This window comes from Amblyomma mixtum, chromosome 8 (assembly GCF_055824585.1).
Source record: "Amblyomma mixtum isolate Tamu chromosome 8, ASM5582458v1, whole genome shotgun sequence".
Classification (NCBI taxonomy): Eukaryota; Metazoa; Arthropoda; class Arachnida; order Ixodida; family Ixodidae; genus Amblyomma; species Amblyomma mixtum.
Window position 1 is genome coordinate 53,411,996 of NC_143019.1, and position 24,607 is coordinate 53,436,602.

Genomic DNA, 24,607 nt, shown 5'->3' on the forward strand with positions numbered 1-24,607 from the left:
GACGTATGGATGTATGGATGGATAGGAGCGCCCCCTTTGAAACGGAGCGGTGGCAACCGCCACCATGCTCAGCCGGCCATTTTTTCCTCTTTTTTTGTTTTTTTCTCTGTCTATTTTATTTTTTTATTTTTTATTTTTTTATTAGTTCTGCATTTTACAGAAAAGTGAAACAGCGACCTGTCATGTTTACAGTGCAAACTGCAGTAATTCCTCAGAGCAGTCCTTCAAAAAAAGATACTGATTGAGACGCGTGATTTTTGTTAGTAAAACTGAATTTAGTGGCCCTGCATGGTTTTGTTAACGTTCGTTCGGCAGTAAAGGATTCGTTTGGTTTATTAGGGTTCAACGTCCCAAAGAGACTCAGGCTATGAGGGACGCCGTAGTGAAGGGCTCCGGAAATTTCGACCACCTGGGGTTCTTTAACGTGCACTGACATCGCACAGTACACGGGTCCCTGGCATTTCGCCTCCATCGAAATTCACCAGCCGCGGCCGGGATCGAACCCGCGCCTTTCGGGCGAGCAGCCGAGTGCCATAACCACTGAGCCACCGAGGCGGGTTCGGCAGCAAAGGAGTATTTCCCTTCTGAGAAGATTACATTTCAAACGGAAACGCTTTCCTCGCCGCTTGATGATGAAAAAGCCTATGAGCAACGCCAAGGGTTTGAAAGCAGCCGGTGTGCACCAATTAACAGCACATATTTTGAACGGCGAAGGGGAGATTGTGCGAGAAAAACTAGGCACACTGTATACCAAATGCCTAATGACATCGGGCGTACCAGATGCTTGGGAGAAAGCTAACGCCATGATCCCTATGAAAGGAGACGTAAAGGATACAAATTACACAGCGATCAGCTTACTGTCCATTGCGTATAAAGTATTTGTGGTTTATGGGGGTTTAAAGTCCCAAAGCACTCAGGCTATGAGGAACGCCGTAGTGAAAGGCTTCAGATATTTCGACCTGAGATTCGAGAAATTTGGGGTTCTTTATTAAGGCAAGGACTAATACAGTCAGGACAACCTTAGACTTCATTCAAATGATGAGGCGGGCTTTCGTAAAGGAGACTCGAGCATAGGACATATTCAGACCATCAATCAAGTGAAAAGAGAAATGTGCAGAGCATAACCAAACACTATATATATAGCCCTCATAAATTACCAGAGAGCATTCGACTCAATCGAAACCTCCGCAATAATGCAGACACTGCGGAATCAGGGCGTAGAAGAGCCTTATGTAAAATTATATATAAACGAATCCGCAGCTGCCATAGTCCTCCATAAAGTCAATAAAATTCCAACAAGGAAGAGCGTAAGGCAGGCAGAGACAATCTCGCCAACTGTATTCACCGCCTTTTTACAGGAGGTAGGCACAGGCCTGGATTGGAACAGCTGGGGATAAGATTGAATGAAGAATACCTTAGTAATCTGTGCTTCGTTGATGGCACTGTCTTCCTAAGTCACTCAGGAGATGAACTGCAGAGAACGAGCAAAGAGTTAGAAAGGCATGTTAAAAAAAAAAAACTCGTGAATGCAGTACGACACAGCTACACTCGATCACTGTCGTGCTCTTCCTTCAACATAGCTTTGCCTGCATTCGAGTTTGATTCTCACCTGCTGCAACTCTTGCAGGTCAGCTTTGAGGGTTCTTCGCGCAGTGTCGGTCTCCTGTCGTAGCTTGCAGATGTCTGGTCCTTTTTCCTGCTGCATTCGACCATCCGCAAAACAATCAGTCCAGATTTAATTTGGGACCAAGTTTTCACATTAAAGAACAACGGTTTGCGACTACAACACCCCAAAGTACTGCACACAAAAATTTTTTCCTTGCCATGTGGCAGATATGAGCGCAGTTTTTTCTTCGGGGTAATGGGCAGTAGGATAATGACTATAGCATGGAATGATGCACATATAAACCCTGTGTAGCATTGTCGGTTTTCTTAATGAATGGTAAAGATGATGCATATACCATGATCACACATTGTTCTGTACAAAAGCAATTGTCATGTGTTCAGCACATGCTCCTGCAGCTGCAACAATGGCGCACAGGATGCAGACGAGTTCACAGGCTGCTGAAAACCTATACAATGCTAAGCATCTCCTAGATAAGAAAAAAAGGTGCTACAGCACACATGGAGAATCCTGATGGTTCTTTTTTCCCCGTCACCAAGTGGCTACGCGTAGCTGCCAAATGCTCTTTGGACTGCTTGGATAACAGTGTCCTGTTCTCAAATGTGGTCTTTGAAAGAAGCCACTGTGACTTGTGACGTCACATGTTGGCCCCCTGGATGGGCTGCAATGAGGGCATTAGTGAAGGACCTTAGCAGAGAAGTCCATGCTCTTGCGACATCCAATTTACCACAATCCCATCACTATTCACTGTTCTTGTTGTGGGTCTTGCATTAGAACAGCTCATTAACTATATATATATTATCACTTGGTCAATTCATGCTATGCCACAACATAGCATGAATGCAAGACAGGAAAAGCTTGAATGACATGGCTATGCTGTCATATCTTACTAGTGGCATACACTGCCAGACTTACACGTACTGAAGGCGGCAGTTTCTGAATGCGTTCCAGTATTTAATACTGCACAGTGCTTTAATACACTCGCTCGGCTGTACTGTGTTTTCTTTCACATTACTATCGTGTCTGGCGCATGCGGATGCTTATGTACCATAAAAACCAACAACACACACATTACAAGGGACTGCAAATTGTCAAAACACATGACACGTTTCTCTCTCTGCGGTAGCTTCAGTCTGTTGCTAGTGTAGCTGGCACCACCTGTGGAAGCTTCTTGTAACAAAACAAGCCTAACCAAGCCGTGCTCTTACCAAGTGCTCTTAGCAGCGGCTTGATAGTGCGTCAGCACTTTCTGCAGCGGCGCGGCGGCCGTTCACTTCGCCACGGTCAGCGGGCACGCTCGGCTTGCTCGAAACGCCGTTGAGAGCGCTGCAATTTGGTAGCGCACGAGCGTAGTCACGTATAATTTTTCATATCTCGCGGGCTTTCTTTTGATGCCGGAAAAAAAGACCCCGTAGGAGATACGATGCTACAATAAACTGGATCAGTTGTTTATAAACATGCTGTACAACCTAACCTAACGGTCTTGGCACTAAAATGAATATTTGAAAATTTGCATAATTCATCTTAGTTAACTAATTAAGCGCAATTAAAAAATATTCTGAGGAGCGCCACATAAAGGCAAACAATGTAACGTTGGTTTCAGCGGGCTGCGGTTTACCGCTTTTTTTAAATCCTTGGTTCAAGTTGCGTGAAACACCCTGTATATGCCAATTGCAAGCAATGCAATTTTTCAGTGCACATGCAAATAAAGTTGGTTACACACTATCAAATTGCATTCTAATTCTATGCGAGTGACCAAGAGCTGTATAAACAAATGATGGCAGCAGCAGTTCCTTTTCATACGCCAGTGAGCTGCGAGAAGTAATATAGAGGCTTATCAGGGACACGACTGCCACCTTGTGACCTTTCTGGCTGATGAACAAGAAATGGAAGAAGGAATCGAGGTGGCAGGGGAGCAAAGGACGAGCAATGAGCATTGTCAGTATGTGATGGGAGCACTCTCTACTGCAACGGGTTGTCCCGTCTGCAGGTGGGCGGGTGCCAATGGTTCACCCATTTTTATCATTTGTCCCACCTTGAAAAACCGATTGCTTCATCTCAAAGCTTAACACAGTATTCGTAATCCACTTTGAATGAATGGGGCACCTAAAAAAATATCATCTCAACAATCTGATAAACTTTGATCATATCATCAAGATTTCACTGATTTCTGGTTTGAGATCCCCATTATCTTGGGGAGAAATTCATTTAAGCACGTCCCATTCTGTGTCTAGCAGCAAAGCCTTGCACTGCTATCCAAGTAAGATAATCCTTTATCCTTCAGTTGCTACCCAAGCAATGCAAAATAGTTTCAAATGTCAGTGACATTACCCCGACGTTGGATTGACAAGAAGTGCAGAAAAAAATGTTGTCGCTTAATCTGTGTCAGCAGTCAGGCAAAACATATGCACACCCTGCACGAAAAAAAAAGGTCGTTTGCATACTCTGCAAAGGTGAAGGAAGAGAAGAGAAACTTTCAAAGCAATAGATCGCAAAGTGCCAATTTTTTGACAGTGCATTAATACACGCAATTACCACATCAAGCATTTCCATGGCAATAAAATAATAATCAATCATGTACGAGGAACTGCCACACAGAAACATTAAGAACCTGAAAATGTCATCACGCTGCGCACACATAAAAATGAGAGCGACTTTCAGTGAGCTTCACGATGCCTTCATGACACCCCTCATGATGCCTTCAGTTTAGAGCCAGTCACACACTCCAGCTGAGTGAAGTTAATGTGACGTAATTCTGAAACATCATAACCTACCTCGGGCACTGTTACAGTAACATCACATTTTGGTGCGCAAAGTTGCATGGCAGTTGTTACAGGCAATGGTGAGGCAACATTTTGCATTAGTTGGATAACTCCACCATTGTACCCACCTTCAATTTTAACTAGGATGGTTACTCAGACATTTAGTTTCCTTTACACATGTTAATAAACGTCTCTTACCTTTAGGCTTTCGTAGCAGTCATTCATGCTCAAGAATTAGTGTCCGAGGAAAGGCCCCCAGAATTCTCCAGTAGCACACCATAGACTCTATTCAGATCACCTAAAGCAGATTGAAAAAAATAAGCGAGACTAATCACAGTGTCTAACACAGAAAGACCCATGAACATGCATGAAGAAATCTGCAAAAATGAGAGATGTGCAATCTGCAAAAGTGAGAGACCACAAGATTACTGCACAGTCCCTGCAGCCACAGCAAGAGCATGGTCCACTAGTTATCAAATAGAACAATACTGAGCAGCTCAGAGCCAGTTCAGTTCTTTTCATGCCCTGCTGTTCAAATAGATAATTGAAATCAGTGGTATCACTTCCTGATTTCACAATGAGCAAGTCTGACACATAAACAATGTCATGCCAACCGTATGAATTTCTAGTAGTTTTGCCAACCCCACAGGGATGTCAGCTGTTGTTTCTTTGCAAATGACTATAGTATAGGTTTCTTCACATCCTTCATAATCTTGTGCCGGCACTAAAGAAGGGGTTTGATCAGCCAAGCCACATGCACACGCGCACGCACGCACACACACACACACACACACACGCACACACACACACACGCACGCACATACACACACACACACACACACACACACACACACACACACACACACACGTAAAAAGGTTATTAAAATGACATCACTAGCGCGGCACGCCTATGCAGGCAACCATGCCGCTCAACAAAATGGCAGTCACATCACATCATGGCCACATGAGCGAGACAATCCTGTTGTCTGACAAACCCAATAATGACCCCAACTTCAAGTCATGGCGGACGGGACTTTTCTCGGCGCCCTTTCACACATCTATTAGAGAAGCTGGGTGCGCTGCCCTCTACCCACCTCCCTTTGTGCAGCATCTTTTGGGCCCAAAAGCACCCCTAAGGTGAGGGCTTTTAGTTTCGAACCTTGCAACAGGATGGCAGCTGGTAGTTACAAGGTTGCCAGGCGCCTCCTGACAATCACCAAATCGGATTGCGAATAGGATCAATACGGGGCGAATTTTTTACAATTTAAAGATTTTATTTCCAACACTGTCAGAGATACATTGGTGCGATCAGCACAGCAAGGCAGACGCCATGCATGCTACAGACCTCAATATTTAGACGATTTTTTAACTAAAATTTTGAATCAAGCTTTTTATTCTTGATTTTATGGGGCATCACCAATGAAGGCCGCCAACATCGATGGCGAGCGCAGATCCCCAACCTTCTTTATCCGCAATATGACTCCAATTATCGATCACAGAGTTGCCCCCCCCCCTCCCCCCCGTTCCACACACCCACAAAATGGGCTTCTCACACCACGAAGACAGGACGCCACTTGTGCATTTTATCACAGAAGCAGTGAGCGTGATTTTGGCAATAATACTGCATGCAGCGACACCATTCTACAAATATGCAACGCAGGAAGGCCAACTTAATGAACTTTGAAATGTGTAATTTCGCCGTCCAATTTTCGAATCACACTGCGAATAAAAAAAATGGCAGAGGCTTAGCTTGGTTAAGCCCGGAAGGTTACGAAAGCAAATAACGAGCAACTTTAGCGACTATAGTAGTGAAAGGCGAAAGCCTGAGTGCTGCACGGAACGCCAGAATTAGCTTAAAGTGTTATTGAGGTGTCCACTAAACCACAGAGTTGGTAAGGCGCCTTTCCTTTCCTCCAAATGAACGCAGTCCCCTCTCTTACTGCCCGGGATCTGCGGCGCTCTGTGGCTCCCGCTGGGACCGCGCCGACGAACAGACTTGGTAGCTCAGATTTCACCTCCGTATGACGTCAAAGACGCGAGCGCCTCCACGCGTCATCAAACTGGAGGCCGTTTGAAGGTCGAACGTGACTACCACCGTGACCACGCTGAAGGCTAAAAACCTAGCGTAGTATGGCTTTCGCAATAAAATTCAAAGACTGCGCCCACCCCAGATGCAGGTAGCCCTCAGTCCCGCAACACAATACTGTCCCTAATTTCAATAATAAGAAAGCTGATTAATTTACTGGACTTAATTAAGCATCTAATTATTGGGCTCCACCACACACACAACGTCCACGCCGCCGTACAACACACCTGCACAGGCATATCAGTAATATCAGTGACAGTTTCAAAAACGAAAATCTGTAAACAGTTAAACAAATAATCCTGCATGCACATACGTGCGCACGCAAGCACGCGCGCACACACACAAACAACACAACCACACACACATACGTATCTTTTTCCCTTTTCCTACAGCTCAGCAAAAAAAATGCCAATTTCAGTGAACCTGCACACTCATTTTTTCTGACGCTTCTGACAAATGCAATAACCCTAATTCAACAGGGCAAAGGAGTAAACTCCAGAACGGATGCCGACTGAGAAGTCTTCAGAATCATGCTATCCCTTCACTTTCGCTCAGCAAAGACACGAAACCTAATGCTGACTCTGTATGTAAATGTTTGAGGCATGCACAATTTTGGCTTTTTTGGACACCCCTCCACAACTTGAGACGACAGCACAGCAGAATTCTAATGTATTTTCAGTCCAGTTTTGCTTTTCCTCAATTTTCTGACACCGGACGCAATCATAGCACCCAACCTCATAAGAATTACTGGAAAAAAAAATCAGAGAAAATCAGGGTGGCCACTGGTGCCACCTTGCACATCTGAGATGTGATGTTGATGTTCATTGTATTACACATTATAACAGAGCTCAGTTTTGTTCTTGAAAAAGGTACCGGCTTTTAGTGCAATCCTGGTGCAGATCACTTATAGTTAGTCATAATGCAGTAGCTCGTAGAACTACCAGTCTTTTCGTGTGCTTTGGTTAAACTGACATAGCAATCACATCACTGCAAGAAGTGACCAGCAAGTTTACGGGTGCCAAGCTACCTGCCAACGAGGTGTTGAATTTTTCAAACAGTTTCTGTAGAGATCAAGAAAAAGCTGCCAATTTCTGCCCCATTCTTTCATCAGTGATGGTACATGACACCATAAATGACAAAGAGCAGAAACAAGAAAGCAACTTTCAGCTATGTCAGTGCAGAAAGTGTGCAAACACCTGTTAGGAGCCTAGAAAGAAGATAATAGGTAGGAAGGATGTTGCATATGCATCTCAGCACTGATGAAGTTTTACTAAACAGAAATTCTGTATTTCCCGACAGAGATTCACGAGACAATAATATTTGTGGACCAAAAGTTCAGAAAACTTGCAACACTAGTCATAGTCCGCCACATTCCAGTGCTGCGACTCGAAATTTACAACGGAAAATACAGCAGCATTTTCTGCTCCATTTTGACAATGGCAGAATTTTTTAGTCCACTGACGTTACAGCCCAGGAAGCCTAAGACCCATGGTTGAAAAACACGCTTTTTGAAACTAAGAAACTGGCAACTGACCACTAATGCTCATTGCGAGAGCTCACTTCAATGCGCTGAACATCAATAGTTCGACCCATGGGACAGGTCTCTTAAAGCACGCAGGCTCCTTCTAGCAAAGAATAATATGAGGGTAAAACACTGCAGGAACATGGGAGCGAGACGGTCGTAGGAACTCGGGTTACAGGCTAGCCAATCAGTTGCAAGCAGATTTTTGAAGGCTACAATCAGAAGAGTACAAAACAAACACCTCTAAGACCGGTACAGTAACGGTGAAACTTTTAAATGGCCTCTACATAAGGCCTTAAAGGGACAACTATGGGTTCGAGTCAGGTCACGTGCCATTTGTCTTTCCCTGCGGCGCCTGAATTGAAGGCTTTGAATACCGCTGACACAAGGCTTGTCGGCTCTGCTGTAAAACATGAAATCTACGCAACTGTGGTTCAGGAGCAATTAAATGCCATTCGAACTGCGCTCCACTCAGGTAAATAAAATTCCGCCTGTCCGGGGCTGCCTAACGACCTGTGCAAAGGAAAGCATTCATAAGCCAGTAAAACACGTCCTACTAAAATTGGGCGTTTAAAAGAAACTGGACCAATCCTTAAGCGCTTCCATGTACAGATTACAGTTCGAATCATCGCTCGCCTCCGCAGTGTGAGCCCCTAAGACTAGTGGCCAACCTCCGACTGCGTTTGCATTCACAAAAGCAGGGCTGTATTGGAATACGAGTTTTTCTTCTGAGCCCAATAGACGTGACAGCGCTTGCTGACAAGTTATATTCTTTAAAAGTTCTATATCTATAAAACACTGCTATGTTATCTTGTTCCAAGAAGTCATAAAAATGCAAAGATCAAGGTTATATGCGACATTCGCGTTAACTGTCTCACTAAGGACGGTCCGATAGCGGCGGGGCCCGCTAGACTCACCTGCCACTGGAGCCACCGGGCCGAAAGTACCGGTAATCTCGACTCCCTCCGGAGGTTGCACAGGGAAGGGGGTGGAGGGCTCCGCCGCATTGCGCACCACTTCCCGACGACGGTCAGTCATGGGTGTGTGCATCAAGAGCAGGTCGGAACCCCTGCATTTAACCCAAGTCACGTGACTGCGTGCCGTCGTCATAATCGGCCAACCGGACTGCGAACAAACAGCTTACTGCGGCAGGTGGCAATTAACATGTCACGAGTGGTTGCTCGAAAGCAGCAGCCTGGGCCTCCACTCTTCACAAGCTCAACCGATCGCAGGGATCTATGAATGTAAAGTACGGAATGACCAGTTTCGTATATATGGGCGTTAACCATTAAAGATATCCAGCTCCGCCTTAAGGGTATGGCGCGCTTACGTCCTACGTCACGGGCGCCGTCGTGGATCGGAACCAGCGCCAGACCCCGCTTCGATATCCTAGATTATACCCTAGCCGCTGTGATGCGAAAGCATACAGCGTGCCGGTGGCCTTTCACCGTTGGGCGACTCTTCACGGGGCGAGGGGGGAGTGCAACAATGTATCTTTATGTTTTAATGCACTAAACTGTTCCCAAAAACATGCATCCTGTGCAGCACAAGGGTAGGAGGACAACCAGGGCTCTGGCTCTCAATCGGAAATATAAGCAACAATCAGGTGTCGTCTACTTCAAATGCGGCTGAGTATCCAGTTCCCGACAGAGCATTTGCAGTCGCAGAGATTACGGGAACACAGGCCACAGTCCTTCATCGAAATTCAGCCGCCGCGGCTAATCCTCTCATTTCGTGATCTAATCCACTCCTTGAACTAACGAAAATTCAGCTTCCGTACAAAATCGTATTAAAGAGAAGGAAATCACCTTAAAGGTGCACTGAAGATGAATCTGAACTCGTATTTTACCGCGGGAACTCGATCTACACGTTCCGAGCATTCTTATAAATCTCGATTTATTGCCCTGTGTGGCCGATTTCCCTAATTAAATCGAATTAACGTCCGGCTCCCGCCTTTTTTTTTTAATTCTCCCCCGTACGGTGGGCGGAGTTGACCAACGCGTGGAGTGGCTTTCAGCCAGCTCCGTGGAGGCTTTCTTTCGCTTAATTTTGTTTTTTAGGTTTCTGTGAATAAATACTTTCATTCGCAGATAATATAGCCGCAAAATAAGCCCGCAGAAATAAAAATACGCGCGGACTATTTGTTTCTACGGATTGCTACGTATTACTCCGCCGATGGCAGAGCGGCAAGCTGCCACGGGACTGGGTGAAAGGCACTCCACGCGTTGGTTGACTCCGCCCTCCGTACGGGGGAGAATTCAAAAAAAATGGCGGGAGCCGGACATTAATTCGATTTAATTTGAGAAATCGGCCACACAGGGCAATAAATCGAGATTTCTAAGAATGCTCGGAACGTGTAGATCGAGTTCCCCCGGTAAAAAGACGAGTTCAGATTTCTCCTTAGTGCACCTTTAAGGAGACTTCAAACTCCTTCCGTAACCCGGTAGTTTTCTTCCATATGTTCCCAAACCAATTTTCTACCCAACGCACCCTCTGCGATGAGAGAGCTCCCTTAAACTTATACTCTGGGCATGCAACCAAAACCCCTCCCCCCTTTTCAGAATTAGGGGAAATCCCGATTCCAGACGACTGGGAGAGCCTGCTGCGCAGCTCGGACCCGGACATACAAGACCGGATCCTTAGGTGCGCCTATGAGGCTGCCAGTAGGCTTGACCAGCTGGCCATCTAGCAGGGCGATAACTATCCCGACTATAAATAAAGGTTTCTTCTCTCCTTTCTCTTCCGTCTCGTAGATAGTTACCAGTCTAGTCCTGAGTTCCGACGAAATGTTCAAGCTGTGCTGAAGGGTGGTGGTCTCAAGGCCAGGCTTTCTTACTTTGACTTAAGGACAGAGCATTATCACGAGCCGTTACATCCGCTGGCATCACAACTTCCTGGCCACTGTTAATATTGTTACACACTACAGCAACAAGATTAATGCGTGGGAAAAAACAGGTGGTCTTACGACCTGCCAGCAGGGATCCGCGGAGGCCGGAATGTCGGGCGACGCCGCGACGGTGGGCATCTGCGTTGAAAACAAGAATAACAATTAGGCCGGCAGCTCTGCCGGTTGTACTGGAGTCCGACGGAGAGCCGAATCTATTGTTAAAAGCAAAGTGAGAGCAACCAGTACAACAGCGCACGACTACTTATACACTCTGAGTAAACACAGGTAACGCAGCCCTCACCTGAAATCGAGATGGAAACATTCGAACAGTGACAGGCAACAATTCTTGAAGAAAACGTGTTTACTGCGGGCACACAATTTGCCTCATGTATGGTAACTGTTAAATAATTTTATGTTACCGTACTAAAGAGGACAGAACATAAAGCTCCTCAAGGATGAACGAAAATAAGCACAAGAAAAGCAACTTGAAAAGTAAATGTTACACACTTGTGGCTTCTCATTTTTTTCAATGATGGCGCACATTCCTACAGGGTTTTCCCCAGTATTTATGGCATATACGAGGAACTTATTTTAGTTTTGCATTCATTGTTTTGTTTTCGTGCATCCCGTTGTTGGAAGAATTACCCTCCTAGATTTTCTTCTGTGCTACCCTTACCATAAAAAGCATAGACTTGATGCTTTTGCACCGCTAGACATGTGTGCCTTCGTAGGCTACGCAAATCAGTTATTCATCCAATTTCTGTTACAGGCAAGAGGAAATCACCACCACAAATAAACTTTACACCAAAATAGAGAGATGAATATTTAATAATGTTAGCTTGCAGAGGAAATACGCCGCGTTAAGTCCCAGTCATAATATGGCATTTTAGGACGTAAGCTAGATACGAGTTGGACTGAAAGATCAATTCCGGGGGATTTCCTAACATGTTGAGTTGACTATCGCATTGCAGTTCCTGGACCTTCATGTCATAGTTCCAAAGAATAGTGGTTCAAAACGTTGAGAAAAACAGTTATAAAACACCAGAACACCGTATAAAAGACGGGAAATTCAAACCAAATCAAAAGATTTTGACCGTGTGAGACGCCACGGATACCGTCAAAAAAACCTTGCGTCCTTATTGGTTAGCTAAGCCGACAGTTTTTTTTTCCAGCAAGCTCAGAGCGACTATCGCCGGGCGTGCAGTTCACGATGCGCCGCACGGAAGGTGGCCCGCAGAAATTGAGCTGATTCACGCCACCATGCGGGGAAATTTACAATAAATTTGCGCCGAACGAAAACACCACCCAGCGGCCAAATTCTGCACAAAGCGTTAGAAGACTCTGAAGCACGTGCCGGGAGAGTTTCGGTAAAATGCGTGAAGGTAAAAAAAATTCCTGAGATGCCGTTTAAGGTATTCCTGACCTTAATTCAGTGTATTGGCGCGCAGGAAGGCAAGCTTGACCGTAGCGACCATACCATCGAGGAGACTGGTTTTGAATCTGACAGGCAGAGTGTGGGCTAATTTCCGGACTACTGAATCAGTCTGTATTACCAGGCCCTATTGAGGTAATAACCGATGAAAAACGTAGCACTCACAACATGCTTTTCTACACCACCTAACTTGGAAAGATTATTAGAAGGGAATGTGACACAGAGTGCGAGCGCTGTTTTTATGAAATAAACTCGTCATTTTCCTCTACTCAAACTTGTTTCAAGTAACAGACATTATAACTTTGCCCAGCAACAACCACAGGGATTGGTCAAAGCATTAGGTGCAAATCATTGTGGTATAGAAAGCGCTGGATTCCAATATGTACGAAGCAGCGGAATAGACGAAAAGAGCGAAAACCGGGTTGTACACAGCAGTGCGTAGCAACATAACATGTGTAAACAGGCGAATACATTTTACCACAGTCTCGAATGAAAAAAGAAAACATGATCGAAAAAGAGAGTTTAAATGCTGTTAATGCGGTTTTGCGAACTAGCGAAAAATTGTAAATAAGCAAATTTGATGCCGACAGATGTCCAGGCCGCGGCAGTCTGCCCGCAGTAGATGGCTCGAATATACAGGACGTTAAAACTTAGACTTTACTGATTTTTTTTTAAATGCGAAAAGCCGTACGCTAGTGCCGCTTTTGCTCGTTGGTAATGCGGCCAGGCGGAGACAAATTGGGGTAATTTTTGTCTGCATGAATTCAGTAATTAGCTAAAAATAAATTAACTATTTATTGCCTTATGTAAGCATGCATATTTATATTTTAGAACTTGGGGCATTTGCTTTTGAGGGCTATACCATTTTCTACAATTTTAGTAACACGCCTGTGCCCTGAGATACGCACGTCTAAAATTTCGGCCCAGTTCGTCTAATTACGCATGCGAGACCGCGGCTCTCGGCGTGAAGCACCTCCGTCGAGTGACGCAGCTGTTGCGTATTGCCCTCTGCCTTGCAAGAGTGCACAGCGAGCGGCATAGCGTCTTTCCACCATCTGTAGAAGCAATAGCTTAAAGAAGTAGCGCTCCTTTCTCGCCGACCGAACAGTGATTCATCGGTTTCGCGCGCCAAGAAGGAAAACGCTGCCGAGAACGAAAATTCATCCGCGCCGCCGCTCGCTGTGCACTCTTGTAAAGGCAGAGGGCCATACGCAAAAGCTGCGTCACACGAGGGAGGAGCTTCACGCCAAGGGACCAATACGATTTACTGCAGTCAACTGTATTCGTGCCCAGTTTGCATAAGCATTTCTTTAGGGGGTCACATTCATTGCTTGACGAAGTTCACAATGGCTCCACCTATCATCAGTTAATGCTAAAGGACTGATAAATGGTAGCTAGCCGCAAGTAAAAAATTTGAGATCGGAAGATAAAAGGGTTCGTACAGCGGTCTCCCCACATGTGGAGAACTTTGGAACGAGGGTGCAGGAGGGCCGAAAGGAGTGCAGTTCTGTGGTTCAGGGCATCAGCGAGATGGCCGACGAACGGATGCGGAGGTATATCAATTTGGTTTACTCTTACCGTCGCCTCAGAAGGGAGGGCTGTCCTTGAGGATTCCGCTAATGGAGGTGGCGTCTAGAAGATAAAACATTCCCGAAAAAATTAGTATGGGCTTCAGGAAAATTGTCAGTAAGTACGTACACAGGGTGACATATATTCTTACCGTGGTGCACCAACCCGCGGAACCAGCTGGTGACGGGGATCTTGAGAACTAAATGACAGAAACGAGGGAAATTTTCTCTTGGTGTAAAAGTGTGGATGTTCACATCTTGTCAGCATACTGGAGATTTGAAAAACCCTTACAGCGCTCTCGCCACCGGACGGGGTCCAGGGGAAATCACTCTCAGAGGGGAGTGGTGGCCTAAAAGATGGCATCCTTATAAGGCACTGGTATCAGGCATTAGGGCTAAGTGTTGCTCTTTGACCCTTCATGACACATGAATATTTTATGTGGTGTTTTACAACGTTATCGATATTGTATATGATAAATGAGGAAGTTATAAAAGTTGAGATAAGAGCGGTGAAACAGAGTTTAAGTGAAGCTTTGTGGGAATTCAGATTATGCGCAATTATTCGAAACGTCTTCTAGTGTCGGCTGCGGGGCAGTTCAGGAGAACGTAATGCCTGCGAAGGCAAGTAGGGTGGAAGTGACGTAACACCGGGAACAACGGGGCCCTGACATGCCGTTAAGCTCCGTGCAAGAGTGGTCAGTGAAGGTCGCGATCACGTCCTCCTACGTCGCAGTGAAATCAGATGATAGTTGTAAAGCTCGGCCCATATGTGTCTGAATTTACTTTCGCGCATCCGCGAGACATTTGTACCAGACAATGCGTGCGCCGTATTCTCCGATTACAGTATGTTAGTTTTTCTGCCTGTAATCTAGTGTTTGAGACAGTGTTTTTCATAATATTACGTAAAGTTTGTTCGTATCTCTATTGATGTTTGCTGTACGACGTGCCCTCTTCGATGCACTTTGTATGCCCCTTTCTATTCTGGTTCAAACTTTGAAATTTCATTCTTTGATATTTTCCGAAAAGCTGGTCAAGCCTTGTGGTGCTCCGGTAGAATAGCTTTAAAATCTCCGGGACCGTCTGTTTTTAACTACTTGTTGAGAATGTTTTTGTACCACATTTTCTGGATGCGTCTTGCTGTTTGCAGTAATCACATTTGAACTAAGTCATCACAATTGAATTATATCATCAGTCCAAGATAGTTTATAATGCGAGAATACGACGTTCATACGGTGGTCAAGCCATCGATGGCAGAGTCCGGCAGGGAGGACCAGTTAGGGTCCGAAGCGAGCGAATGCGTGGTTCATCTTGTAACCGCCTCGGTTGCATAACCTGAATCCACGAAACAGGTTGGTTGGTTTATGGGGTTTAACGTCCCAAAGCGACTAAGGCTATGAGAGACGCCGTAGTGAAGGGCTCCGGAAATTTCGAACACCTGGGGTCCAAAGGTGTGGAGGGTTCGGAGGAGCCCTCGGGGCTCCTGGGGACTTCCTACAAGACAGAAGTTTTAAAAAATGGTTGTTGCTTGCCGTAGAGCATTGTCGGTGATACAGAGGATAATGTGAGTGTTTCGTTACGTAGGCCCTCAAGTACTCCTAGAAGAAAGCTGAAATGGTTTCACGCGCATAACAGTATAATGCGCATCCCTCAACTTCCTTCAGCGCTACAACGTGACCGTTCGACACCGTCAAGGCAGCAGCCACGCTAACGCGGCGCGCTGTCCCGCCTCTCAAATTCCTTCTGGGAAGAAAGCTCGGCTCTGACACCACAGTGCCCGCTCGGAGGGTGCGAACTTGCGGCTGAGCTAGCGACAGTGGCTTAATATCAAGTGAACTTCAGAGAAAGAGATTGTTCGCGAGAGATTCGGAAGTGCTTTGCTCTTGCGTGCTTTTACTTTTGCATGTTCAAGACATGCACATGAACGCGCGTCTGGGCGCATACTTTCCGTTGTTGTTGTTAGTGGCTATTCATTATTGATAAAAATAAAAATGCCAGGAAAAGATGTTGCTAGCCGCGGCACCTGTCACCGAAACCTAAGCACCCGAGCTGCGGCTAGCGGGAATAAAAGCACAGGGAGAGGGAAAAATAGGGGGAGCGATAGAGGAAAGTATAGAGGTAAGGCGGCAGTGTACACTGTGCACAAGTACCGGATATACTACATTCCTAACGTTTTGTGCGTTTTACCGAGTTAATCTTTTAAGTGTTAACCGAGTCTAGGAGCGAAAAATTCAGGTTCGACTCGTCGTTTTCTTTTTCTTTTTTGCGTCTTATTGGTCATAGTGGCATTGTCCGCAACCTGAACATGCAGCGCTGACCGACGAGGGACAAAGGAAGGACGAAACACACAGAGCACTGATGTCAAACCAAATTGACCAGCAACACACCCTGCCCGTGTTCATTGCCCGCAAGTTGGACAGAAACCCAAGAGCCTTATTTTTCTCTCTTCGCTACTGCACAGCGTTCCTTCTAGGATTGCATGCGAGCGTTCGTACACGTTGCAGGTGTGCTAGGGTATGTTGTGCAATCCACAGGTAACTGTGGATTGCGCAAGACAGGCTCTACAGGCTCTGCTGTGACTTCCGCATGTAATGCGCCGCCCAGTCCCCTACTTTCACGGGTACTAAAAACCAAGTGTATCCTCACATTTAGGATTACTGACCACTTCCAAGCACAACCATTGCGTCGAGCGTCCTGTCTGAGTTTTTAAACCGCTAACATTTTTAAACTGCTCCCTTGAAATGGGGTTCCGCATGCGGCACTACGCTTGGGCGTGACAGCGGTCACTGCATTAAAATGTAAGCCTCTCAAAATATCTACGAAGGCAGAACAGGCGGCAACCACTGGCGTATAGCACAATTGGTAGAGCATCGCACGCGATATGTAGGGCTCCTGGGTTCGCTTCCGTAACGGACACATCTAAAATGATTGCTCAGTCGCGCCTTCCAACAGCAACAAAAACAGAAAAAGAGACCTTGGTTCCAAATACTCTTGCGTTCTTTAGTACCACTGAAGGTAGTGATTGATAGGTGAACTGTTCAATAATATTTTACGTCGCTCTTGGAGCTGCAATTTCGAAATTACTTTTCTAGACGCGTAGAAATTCCAGACTGCTTTATTACCTCACCAACCATGCTAGAGCTGAGCTTCCACGAAATGTTCAAGCTTTGTTGGAGGGTCGGGGCCTGAAGGCCAGACTCTCTCACTCTGAAGGACAGAGTGATATCACCAGCCGACAAATGCGCTGGCACCACAGCCTCCACGCCACTGTCCATTATACACACGACGGCAACAAGATTAATGTGTGGGGGGAAAGAAAACAAAAACAGGTGGTTCTTACGGTTTCCCCCCAGCTGCTCAGGCTCGTGGAGGCAAGGGGAGGCGGCGACGGAAGCTGCAATGAAAACGAGAATATCAATTAGGCCGGCGGCTCTGCCGGCTGTACTGTTGTCCGACGGACAGCTGTGTCTATTCGTAAAGCCAAAGTGAGAAAAAGCGGTGCAACAGCGCCCGATTACTCTCTGAGTAAACACTCTGGGTAAACACATGCAACGCAATTAACCCTCCCCTGAAATCGAGATGAAAACATACGAATAGTGACAGGCAACATTTCTCGAAGAAAGCGTGTTTACTGCGGGACACACAATGTGCCTCTTGTACGACTAATGCTAAAAGAACATTATGTTACTGTACTGTACAGACTGGAACACAAAGCTCCTCAAGGATGCACGAAAGTGCGTACAATCAAAGCAACTTTAAACGTACCCCCTTTGCCAAAAGTAACTGAGCAGCTCGTTTTTGTTTCTGAACTGTCTAACTGAACACCTACAGCAGCCCTAAAGACCGAAAGGTGTCTAAACGTGAGGACGAGGGCTCACCTTAGTCTAGACATATTAAGAGCTTAGGGGCTGCCATACGTGCTTGGCTACGTGGTTAAGAAAGGAACGACTGTTGCCCGGTTACTTTTGGCAAAGAGTGTACGTGTTAAACACTCGTGGTTTCTCATATATTTGTCAATGGTGGTGCACTTTTCTGCACGGGTTTTTCCAGTGTTCACGCGAAATAGCAGGAACTTTATTTAGCATTTCACCTGAGTGCCTAATTTTGAGTGCTGCCCCATGGTTGGAAAAATGACGCTCGTAGATTTTCTGCTGTGCTACCCTTGCCTTATGCAGAGTGTTATTTTTGCGATTGCGCCGCTAGAGATGTGAGCCTTCGTAGAAAACGCAATGCAGTTGTTTGTCCGCTTTCTGTTACAGGGGAGAGCAAATCACTACACAAATAAAAATTGTACGAGAACAGAGATGAACATTTCATAATGTTAGCTGGCATTGCAATTATGCTGTTTTAACTTGTCAGTTGGAAATATGCCGTGGTAACATGTCAGTAATAATGTGGCATTTTTGGACCTATGATGAATACGACGTCGAGTTGAAGATCAATTCCGTATGATTTGCTAATGTGTTGAGTATACTAGAGCAGTATATTTCCTGGACCTTCCTGTCTTAGTTATGTTGATTAGTGGTTCAAAAAGTTGAGAAAAAGCTATAGAACAACAGAAGACAGCAGAATATGGAGCCGAGGCCACGGCACTTTGCACGCAATAGGCGGCTCGAATATATTTTTGTAGTTCTCCGAGAAGGGGTTGCAGTGTTGTGAATGGCACGCTCCTCCACAACCGAGATGTCGACCTCAACTTCAGATACAGAAGCTTGAGATGTGCGGGTGTTAATGTGCGTCCAGTGCCGCCTCGCAGATCTCAATTCCTGGCTATTCCCAAAAAATGCTAAACTGCACTTGCTCGTCCCCAGTCAGCGTTGACGTTTTGCAGAAGGAGCGTCTAGGTAGACTGGCTTTTCGTAGCATGAGAGAAACAGTTCAGATCTGATAAAAAGAAATCATAGAACGTAATATTACCACGTATGAACAACAGTAGATATTCCTGAGAATGTTTGTAGTGTTTGTTCATTCTTCAAAGCTGCCGGCACGCCGCTTTATCGCTTTGTTTGTGATGAAAGGCGCGCCTAGATTCATCTCGATTGATCGCATCCAGGCGGAGCCTGCTCTACGTTGTTCCAGAGTGTCCTAGTAACTTTACAACCTTTATCTCGAAGGTTCGCTAACCGCTTTAAAGAGAGCACGGCCGAGAGCGGCAGTCATTCTGTTCGACGACGCCCAGCACGCTTCTTGCTGCGCCACCGCCGAGTGATTCAGCGCAAGTCGGGCGGGCGCAAGTCAGCCCAAACAAAGAGTTTCGTTTCGAAGTCATTCTCGCTGTTTGCTGGTTCGTTGGACTGCAGTCACCACAACTTGCCATTTGGTGGAGGTGCTAACGGATGTCCCTGTCGCCCTCACCCCCTGGGAGCTGTCAAAGGAGCCGGAGCCGTCTCGAAGAAGATCACGAGAAAGCCGCGGAAGCCGTCCCGACCGAAGGCGAAGGGAGAAGCAGCCGTCGTCTCCCGAGGAGTGCACCAGAATTCGGACTGGCACCAGACCGCACGCGAGCGAAGAAGGACTCCTCAATTTCGACGTCAGCCATGGCTGCGACACCAGCCCCCATTATTTTACACCAGCCCCGACTGCCACCCACGTTCAACACTTCAGCGGGCGAGGATCCTGAAGAATGGCTGGAGCAGTTTGAGCGTGTCGCCGTGTTCAACAGTTGGGACGACCAGTCTAAAGTGAGCCATGTTTTCTTCGCCTTGCAAGGACCAGCGAGAATTTGGTTCGGAAACCACGAAGCTTCACTAGCGACGTGGGAATTATTCAAGCGGGAGTTCCTGAAGGCCTTCACGAGCATCATCATGAAAGAAAGAGCTCAGCTGCTTCTACTGTCACGCATCCAACACCCGAACGAGTCAGTGTCCGCATCCGTAGAAGACATGAAGCGCCTTTTTCGATGAGTCGATCCTGACATGACCGAGGAAAAGAGGGTGGAGCTTCTGATGAGTGGTGCTAAAAAGGCACTTTTCGTTGCTTTGACCCGCAATCCACCCAAGGCTGTCGCTGAATTCACCAGTGACGCAGCCGCCATTGAGAAAGCTTTGGAAGCACGAGCCCGCAATTTCCATCGACAGTTCCAAGTGACCTCCACAACCTTCTCGGATGGCGCAGCATTCGGAGGCAACCTTCGGGATGTCATCCGTGAAATTGTACGAGAAGAGTTGCGTCTCCTATTACAGCCTTCAAATCACCCTCAAGTTGCGACCCTTGAAGAAATCGTATGCTAAGAAGTGCAGCATGCGCTTGGCGCCCCGTCATTTTCGCCTTTAGCAGAAACTCCAGCCTTAACCTACGCCGATGTAGTACGCAGACCTCAGCCCCAACCATAGAGCCGAATTCCGCCTCTTCGACGTGAACCAGCTGTTCCCAAACGCCGCCCCCCCCCTGACGCCGCCCGCTCAGCCTACGAACGACGCCCCAGCCCCAGGAAGTGCGACGCCTGGAAGACTTCCGACAACCGGCCGCTGTGCTTCCACTGCAGCGAAGCCGGTCATGTACTTCGCCACGGCCCGTACAGACGCGTTGGCCTGCGAGGTTTCACCATCGACGCCCCACGGCCATTCCCCGGCCAGCGACCACGGGAGATCAACGACTACCTGCACAGAGGGGAGTACGTGTCGTCAAGCCGTCTTCCCCGCTCGCCGCCGCCGTCCACCGCACGTTTTGCATCACCGGGCCGCACCTACGCTGCGGCTGTTCTAGGAAGGCCCCCTAGCCCCCGTAGAGGAAACTAAACAAAGCAACCTATAGAGGTAAGGTTGCCTGCCGAGGAGGTTGCCTACCGTATGAAGACGCCGCACCCACTACACCGACGCCGCATACAACGACAACCTCGACCACGACGCGAACCACCTTCAAAACAACGCCGCCATCAAGAAAAGCTTCGCCCAAACGCCCCACCTACGATTCACATACCCGATGAAGCCGTGACCCGACGCGGAGGACGACGTGCAATGCGAGAGCCAGGACATCCGATTTAGAAGTGGTTATCGACGGCCGGAAAGTCACCGCTCTAGTCGATACAGGAGCCGATTATTCGGTGATGAGCGGACCATTCGCTGCGCAGCTGAGGAAAGTAACGACCGCTTGGGACGGCCCACAAATTCGCACCGCAGGGGGCCACCTCATTACGCCATCAGGACGATGCACAGCGCGAGTGACTCTCAAGGGACATACCTATCCCGCGACCTTCGTAGTGCTATGGCAATGTTCCCGCGAAGTGATCTTGGGCATGGATTTCCTTAATGAGCATCAGGCGATCATCGACCTGCGATCCAAGATGATCACACTTTCCACGGACGAGGCCATCCCATCGATAAGAACTCCGCAACATCACGTTGCGCTTAGTGTCCTGGAGGAACAAGTGAGTGTCCCACCCCGCTCAAGCGTTATCATCACCGTAGGCGCCACGGAAGCGAATAACACTGAAGCCATTATCGAGGAGAACATGCAGTTGCTTCTCGACCGAGGAATCAGCATCGCAAGAGGCATCGCACATTTCCGCAAAGGACAAGCCGAAGTACTGCTGACTAACTTCAGCGAAGAATACCGGCACGTTAACAGAGGAACGACGATTGCATTCCTCGACGAAATATCCGACGTACGAGACTTCTTCGCGCTCTCCAACCCATCCGTAGAAGATTCGCCTGACCAAGAGAACTCGCCCACTTTCGACATAAACCCAGCCCTGCCCCGGAACAGACAAGACCAGATCCGCACTCTACTTCGAAGCTACAGCGAGTGCTTCTCGTCATCGCCGAAGGTCCAACAAACGCCGATTGCCAAGCATCGCATTATAACCGACCAGCACGCCCGACCTCTCCGCCAGAGCCCCTACCGAGTGTCGCCGCGAGAACGACAAGCCATCCGGGACCAAGTGGAAGAAATGCTGCGCGACGACGTTATCCAGCCTTCAAAGAGCCCCTGGGCGGCACCTGTTGTCCTAGTGAGAAAGAAAGACAGTGCACTTCGATTCTGCGTTGATAACCGGCGCTTGAACAACATCACAAAGAAGGACGTCTACCCTCTCCCTCGCATCGACGACACATTGGACCGGCTCTGCAGCGTCGCAAGTTAAATGTCTTGGTGCTCTGTTCGAAAAAAATATGTCCTGGAATGCTCACATAGATGCAGTTGCAACTAAAATTTGTCGCATTACAGGGATCCTGTGCAAATTGCGATATTTTGCTCCTGTTTGCATTAAACGCCTTATTTTCAGTGCCCTTTTTACTTCAATAATTAACTACTGTCACCTAGTGACGGGGAACAACTACTTTGTCAAATATTACTAAACTTCACCTCCTACAAAAAAAGGCAATTCGTATAGTTGCAAACGCTGCATACGATAGTCATACTGCACCTCTCTTCAGGGAACTAAACATTATCACACTTCCTGACATTTATAAAACAATGCTCCTTAAGCGTTATTCTAACGGAATTAAACAGAATAAAAACATTTTAGGCGGCATAGCAAACCTGACACCTAAACGAAAAACACGGAATACCCGCAGTACTGAACTGTGGGAAATACCTCGAGCACGCACTAACTATGGATACCAGATGCTACATAATATGCTCCCGTCGCTTCTAAACAAACGAGTTGCTTCATAGCCACAATACTGTTTTTTTTGTTGTAAATATATCATAGCCACAATAATTGCACTTTCTACCTTTTTCTGCATTACACCGTGCATTGTATAATTCATTAAACACTCTACTAATCTTGTAATTGTTTTGCTTATGTCCTGAATTTGTGCCACATCCTCCCATGTCTGATGCGTTGTGTTTGTATCCTAGTTTTGTTGCCAATGCCATGATTTTTAGGGGCCGTGAACCCCATCAAGCCCAGCTAGAGGCTTTTTGTTCACGGTCCTCAGCATCTGTAATGTTGATGTTGGAATAAAATGATGATGATGATGATGATAAGTGTTTCTCATCGATGGACCTCAAGAGCGGCTACTGGCAAATTGAGGTCGATGAAAGAGATCGCGAGAAGACCGCATTCATCACTCCAGACTGCCTCTTCGAGTTCAAGGTGAAAAAGTTTGGTCTCTGTTCCGCACCAGCGACATTTAAGCGAGTAATGAATACAGTGCTGGCAGGCCTGAAGTGGCAAATTTGTCTGGTATATTAAAGGGTCAGTCTACTGAACTTTATCGACCATATTTTCTTTGCGGCAACCGATAGCTCTTTACTCAAATTACCGTTTAGCCAGCTGTGGTGCCAAGAAGTGCGGTAGAACATTTTAAAATAGAATTTATTAATGTGGGAACACATCTGTATGAGATGGTAGTCTCATCTGGCAACCATCTGAATTTCCGCCGCGCGGCGACAAACATGGCGGCGCCCGTCGAAGCCGGACCTCTCGCTTCGGACTGAATTCTCGTTGTTGCTGCCTTTTTCAGTGCGTTCACTGGCCATAAATGAGGCGCCTGTCTTTCGCTTCGTCTTATCTCGCCTATAAGGAAGCATATAAGAGATAAATTTGCTTTATTTTAATAACTAGAGTGACGATTCTGCCGCTCCTAGGCTTAAATGGGGTCAGTTTGTTTACAGCAATGGTTCCCGTTCTGACGACCAGATGGCGCCACTATAGGCTGAGTTCATTTTTGCGTCTCTGCTAGCATACGCTGAACTAAAAGTGTGAATGTGCCTGCGCTTTGCGTACGTGTAACTATAAATATTCATGTGATTTACAGAAAAAGCGAGCGGTACGCCTTCTACAGTTTACTAGAACAAAACGTGCGTTTCGCTGACATTGGGGCATACAAATGGTACGTAGTATATTCACTTATTCTTCTACAAAAAAAGACTACCACTTTCTTGAACAAAATGAACGTTTGGGGTCGCCACCATGCATTTTTACGCGACTTTTAACACCGAAATAAAATATAAATTCCTGCCTAAACCGGGCGCAGATCCCTCGTTATTGATGTTATAGGGGGCCAACTACCAGAATATGCCATTTTTTATACACTCATCTCGGTGAGTAGACTGACCCTTTAAGATAACGTCGTTGTGTTCACCTCGAGCTTTGAGGAGCACCTAATAAGGCTTCGAACAGTACTAGCCGCAATCAAATCGTCCGGCCTAACCTTGAAAGCAGAGAAGTTCCACTTTGCCTACGAAGAGCTGGTCGTTTAGGCCACATCGTTAGCAAGGAGGGAGTACGCCCAGACCGCAGAAAACAGCTGCTATCACAATCTTTCCGCCACCGGCCGATAAGAAAGCTGTGCGCAGATTCCTCGGACTGTGCGCGTATTACCGACGATTTGTCAAGAACTTTTCGCGCATCGCCGAGCCACTGACCCACCAGACAAAAGCAGACGTGCCATTTAAATGCGAAGCGCCGCAAGTTTCAAGGAACTTCAGCGTGATTTCCAGTCCCCGCCGATCCTCGCACACTTTGATAAAAGCGCCGAGACTGAAATTCATACCGACGCAAGCAGTGCGGGCCTAGGCGCTGCCCTCGTTCAGAAAATTGACGGAGTGGAGAAAGTCATCGCATACGCTAGCCGTTCCCTGTCCAAAGCCGAGGCTAATTATTCGACAACCGAGAAGGTGTGCCTTGCCGTCATCTGGGCTACGTCGATATTTCGCCCCTACCTGTACGCACGACCATTCAAGGTGGGCAGCGATCACCATGCGCTGTTCTGGCTTGCAAGTTTGAAGGACCCCTCCGGCAGCCTCGCTCTGTGCAGCCTGCGCCTCCAGGAGTTTGGGTTGG

At 46.9% G+C, this 24,607-nt stretch overlaps 1 protein-coding gene and 1 long non-coding RNA gene across 22 annotated transcripts in view; both read right to left on the bottom strand.

Moving 5' to 3' along the window:
• The window catches only part of LOC149332455 (uncharacterized), a 4,363-nt gene extending 418 nt beyond the window's left edge, over nt 1-3,945 (bottom strand). The window contains exons 1-2 of the long non-coding RNA XR_016285217.1: nt 1,610-3,945; nt 1,415-1,471 (exon numbers count right to left, since the gene is read on the bottom strand). This is a non-coding gene — a long non-coding RNA (uncharacterized LOC149332455). The remainder of the gene's footprint in view (nt 1-1,414; nt 1,472-1,609) is intronic.
• The window catches only part of LOC149332453 (uncharacterized), a 200,834-nt gene that overhangs the window by 119,545 nt on the left and 56,682 nt on the right, over nt 1-24,607 (bottom strand). For 12 of the 21 annotated variants that reach the window (XM_089558022.1, XM_089558030.1, XM_089558026.1 and 9 more), the window contains exons 1-7: nt 24,487-24,574; nt 17,219-17,272; nt 15,317-15,372; nt 14,174-14,231; nt 14,034-14,081; nt 13,892-13,945; nt 10,963-11,019 (exon numbers count right to left, since the gene is read on the bottom strand). The exons of 3 other annotated variants lie outside the window; for them this stretch is intronic. In XM_089558022.1, the coding sequence (XP_089414148.1) occupies nt 10,963-11,019; nt 13,892-13,945; nt 14,034-14,081; nt 14,174-14,231; nt 15,317-15,372; nt 17,219-17,272; nt 24,487-24,525 (366 nt within the window). In that variant the 5' untranslated portion in view covers nt 24,526-24,574. Of the gene's footprint in view, nt 1-10,962; nt 11,020-13,891; nt 13,946-14,033; nt 14,082-14,173; nt 14,232-15,316; nt 15,373-17,218; nt 17,273-24,486; nt 24,575-24,607 lie in introns of those variants that run through there. 6 more of the 21 variants (XM_089558040.1, XM_089558020.1, XM_089558019.1 and 3 more) reach the window with 3 other exon arrangements.